This window comes from Urtica dioica, chromosome 8 (assembly GCF_054948205.1).
Source record: "Urtica dioica subsp. dioica isolate 48M chromosome 8, U.dioica_male_clone48M_v1_H2, whole genome shotgun sequence".
In the NCBI taxonomy this organism is placed as follows: domain Eukaryota; kingdom Viridiplantae; phylum Streptophyta; class Magnoliopsida; order Rosales; family Urticaceae; genus Urtica; species Urtica dioica.
Genome location: NC_142763.1, coordinates 12,078,211 through 12,082,668, shown reverse-complemented (window position 1 = coordinate 12,082,668; position 4,458 = coordinate 12,078,211). Strand labels below are relative to the sequence as shown.

Sequence of the window (4,458 nt, the reverse complement as noted above, 5' to 3'; positions counted from 1 at the left end):
CTCTGAATGAACTCTTCTTGTAGGATCATTTGATCACGCTGTGGGATGGCTTGCAAGTATCGTCGGAGGTGTCTCGTTATGATCATCGAAATCAACTTTGAATACATCGGGTATGCCCTGATCACTTTGAGGGTTCGCTGGGGACGCTGAGAGGTTCGTGTGTTTCTGATGAGACCGTTAGGGACACAGATTTACTCATGGGGTCCTTTGTCTTGCCCTGGGTGTTTTCCTTCTGGTCAAAGCTTCGTCTCTCCTGAGACTGACCTAAGCAACTCAGGTTTAGAGGTGTTGCCATACATAAAGCTGATTTTGCATGTACTAGCTTAATAGCGGGTTAGTAGATGATAATGTTAAACAAACCATCATAAGAAGAATTATATTGACCTCCGATTGTGTAAATAGTATACAAGGGGATGAAGGAAACTATTTTTGCAAGACAGACTTTTATTTTGATTTTAGACATGTACTTATTCAACATTTAGACATGATTTTGCGAGTATATTTTTAACTTGTCCAAGTAAGAAGTCTACACTGAAGCTTCAACCTAGTTCATTTTCCTTTTGTAATTTTTTTTTTTCAGTCTTGTGTTTTAAAAGAAGTATTATGTAACTGGCTATAATGAGCCTAGTTAATAAAATTTCTCTATGAAAAACCTTCATGAGGTCTGGCTCTTTGTAAAACATGATTGGAATCTGAAATGGCTAATGGTAATGGTAGGCACACAACAAAAAATGAGAATATTAGTAACACAGAGACCGATCTGTGGAAAGCTCGTGTATTTAGAATGTGACTACACTGAAAGCCTCCAACGTTCAACAAAGCCGCCAATCTTGCAACACTGGAAACTTAAAAAAGTATAATAAAATTGAAAACGACGGTCTAATACACTGGAAAAATAGTAAAACCCGAACAGTTCTGTGATGAACAAGTTTGGACAAGCTTTTCACATGTATAGTCCTTCTGGTACCCCTTCTTTCTTCTTGAACATAACCTTTTCCTTCGCCTTCTTGAAGTCTGGGTGCGTCACCTAAAACAATCACCACATGTCCCATGAAATCAGTCAAACGAATAGCCAGTGAAACAAATCCACAATCTTGAAAGAAAGAAAGAAAAAACTCTCACCTTCATACGGCGTTCCCTCAAAGCAAGTAAACCAGCTTCCGTGCATATCGCCTTTATGTCGGCTCCAGAAAACTCGTCCTTGGTCATGACGAATTCTTCCAAGTTTACATCGTCGGCCAAAGTCATCCTCGATGTATGGATCTATATGAGCATACAAGTTACAGAAGCAGAATCGGAGAATTTAATCAGTTGAGTTTTATGGGTACTTCTCATTTATCTCTACTGTGATCAGACCAAACTCTAGAATTACCTGGAAGATGCGTCTCCTTGTTTTGATGTCGGGAAGAGGGAATTCAATCTTCCTGTCTATTCGACCGGGACGAAGCAAAGCTGGGTCGAGGCTTTCGATTCTGTTTGTTGCAAGAATCACCTTAACATCTCCTCTAGAATCAAAACCGTCCAACTGGTTGAGGAGCTCCAACATCGTCCTCTGGATTTCACGCTCGCCTCCCGAATGGGCATCGTATCTAGAAAAACAAAAACAAAAATCCAACAATTACAAACACATCCTAGGTCAACAATCTATTACATTTGGAGCATCTTTAGAAGCTAACCTCTTTGTTCCAACTGCATCAATTTCATCGATGAAGACAATTGAAGGAGAGAGATCATCGGCAACCCTAAAGAGCTCTCTAACCAGTTTCGGCCCGTCTCCCAAGTACTTTTGGATCAATTCACTACCGACGACACGCAAGAAGGTAGCTGAAGTCGAGTTCGCAACCGCCTGAAAACAAGCAATCTCATAATTAAACACTTTGAGATAGACAGAACAAAAATAACTCAACAAGTCGGTGTTATCGAATGACCGTAACTGCAAGGTGCAAAAGCTTATGAATAAAGGTAAAAAATAAACCTTTGCGAGCAAAGTCTTGCCAGTCCCTGGCTCTCCGTACAAGATAACACCCTTGGGAGGCTTGATACCAATGTCTTCATACAGCTCCGGATGGGTCAATGGAAGCTCAACAGCTTCTTTTATCTCTTGAATCTGGGCATCCAATCCACCAATGTCGGCATAGGACTCCAAAGGAGCTTTCTCGACCTTCATCACCGACACCATTGGATCAACTTCGTCTTGAAGAAGCCCAACCACGGAAAGAACCTGCAACAAGAGTGAAACAATTAGGAGCTGAAAACTATGTAGGAAATATTCAACTAACAGGCTTCTAAATAAGAGTGTTAGGTCACAATCTAGATGCTATTACCTTAAGGTTTTAACAACGACCAGAAAAAATATATAAATTGGATTGAAAATCCCAATCTTTAACAGATGACAGGGGCTTATTTAGCAAGCCTGGACAAAAAAGAAAGGCACGAAACTAACCTACTAAATCAAAGGTAATTAGGACAACTTTTTATTTCATATAGAAAAGGAGTGTAACATCATCTCATCAAGAAGATTTGAACCTTATATTGTTACTTTGCTTGAAACTCATATAAAAAAAAAAACTTTAGAACCTTATATTAACGACATCATAATACCCTACATATATCTTCTAACTCAACCGCTCATCACACCATCATATATCGACGCAAATTCTCAATTAACAATTAACGAGAACGGGATAACCAATTCAGGGTTCAATTAACAAAGGAAAGTAAGAAACCCAGAATCCCAGACCCAAAATTGAAGTGCGATGCCCAATTCGGTCTCACCCCGAACTCTAGATAAAAAAAAAAAAAAAAAAAAAACCCTAAAAGACGAAGAAAAAAAAAAAGCAAACAAACTTCGAAACCCTAAAACAACTACACACACAGACAGCCAAATCGGACTCCGAAAACATAGTTTCCCTAAATCGTTACCTTGTTGTGCATGAGGATCGCGCATCCAGGCTCGAGCTGGTCCTTATCGACGAACGAAAGGATTCCAACGTAATACTCGGGTCCAACAGAAGAAGAGACGATGGCGTGGTTCTCATCGATGAGCTCCTCGAGATTTCCCACGCTCATGGGCGATCCACGGAGGTCGTCGACCTTGGATCTGTCCTCCTCGGCCTTCTCCTCTTGCGGCTTCAGCCTCTCCTGGTTCGTGACGAACTCCTCCTCCATAAGCAGGTAGTCCTTGATCCGCTCTAGCTTCAGAAGCCTAAGCTTGCACTTCGTCAATGGCGTCACCGCCGGCAGACGCGCCGCTGCCTCCGGCCCCTTCTGCTTCCGCTGCTTCCGTCCCACGCGTGCCGGCGGCGCCGCCGGCTCGAACTTCTTCTCCTTCTTGTCGCCGCCGTCGGGCTTCCTGTCGCCGGGGAGGCCTTGCCGGTTCAGACCGCCGGGGGTTCCTTGGCCCATGACTGGTTTAGAGAGAGAGAGAGAGAGTTGGCTTTGGGATCAAGTAAACCAAGACTGAAATGAGAGCAATCTGAGAGAATTTTGTGCAACTGGGTGAGAAAGAGAGGACATGCCTTTGGGTATTCATTAGAATTCGTGGGCTGGCTTTATTTTGGGCTATGTTTCTCAATTGGGCCAAAAGCTTTTGAATGAGGCCCATTTAGTACGAAAGAGTAACCCAAGATCGATCTGAGATTCAAAAATTTGCGGAAATCACTACATCAGGATGTTTGTCTCTTGGGGGGAAAAAAAAACTATGAAATCTACAGTTATAAGTACAGCGTGTGAATTGGAGATTGTGTCTTTTACATTTTTTTACTATAATTTAAATTTTTTTTAGCCATTTATTAGTTAGATGAGGTCAAAGAAATTAAATCTTAAAATTATACTGCTCCTCTTTTTCACTTGATTTTTTAATTCGTTGCAGGACATCAAAGAAATCATAAATTCCATTTTGTTAAAATTTTTTCATAATTAGTTATGAGTAATCATCTATTTATTTTTATAAAGTTTTATTTTTTACCGCGGAGTCCCAAAAGTTGCTGTATGAATTTTGTTGTGCGTCGGCGTTTAATGCCAGCGTTCTTCCTGTAATATGATACCTAGTCAAAATTGAAACTTCAAAGATATATAATGATTGATTTTCTTACACGGATTACGTACAATCTTACTTAGAATAAATTACTTAGTATAAGTACTACTAGATACATACTAATTATAAGTATTGTTAATGCGTTCGGACTTGGTCACATGTCTTGTCTAAATAAGTTCAAAGTCATTTATCAAGGGTTCGGTATACTCAAGAAAAATTGGGGTAAGAACATGAATGACGAGAATTTCGAAAGACTTTCGAATCATGATAAACGAGGAGGAATCAACTCATTTTGAAACCGATAGAGAGAGAACACCTTGGGGTCTAAACCCGAAACGTCCATCAATCCACAGTTATAAGGAGTGATTTGAGTTTGGTGGTGGTGGCTTCTCGCTCCACTTCACGCTACAAGTGTGTGGTGA

General features: G+C 40.6%; 1 protein-coding gene across 1 annotated transcript; it reads right to left on the bottom strand.

The window, feature by feature from the left end:
• Window positions 1-738: 738 nt before the first annotated feature.
• Window positions 739-3,507, bottom strand: RPT2B (AAA-type ATPase family protein). Its single transcript, XM_089622907.1, has 6 exons — window positions 2,923-3,507; window positions 1,976-2,221; window positions 1,677-1,846; window positions 1,373-1,589; window positions 1,123-1,263; window positions 739-1,027 (listed from the first exon to the last, which is right to left on the bottom strand). The coding sequence occupies exons 1-6, from the start codon at window positions 3,403-3,405 to the stop codon at window positions 944-946; spliced, it is 1,341 nt and encodes a 446-aa protein (XP_089479033.1). The 5' UTR covers window positions 3,406-3,507; the 3' UTR covers window positions 739-943.
• Window positions 3,508-4,458: the final 951 nt, after the last annotated feature.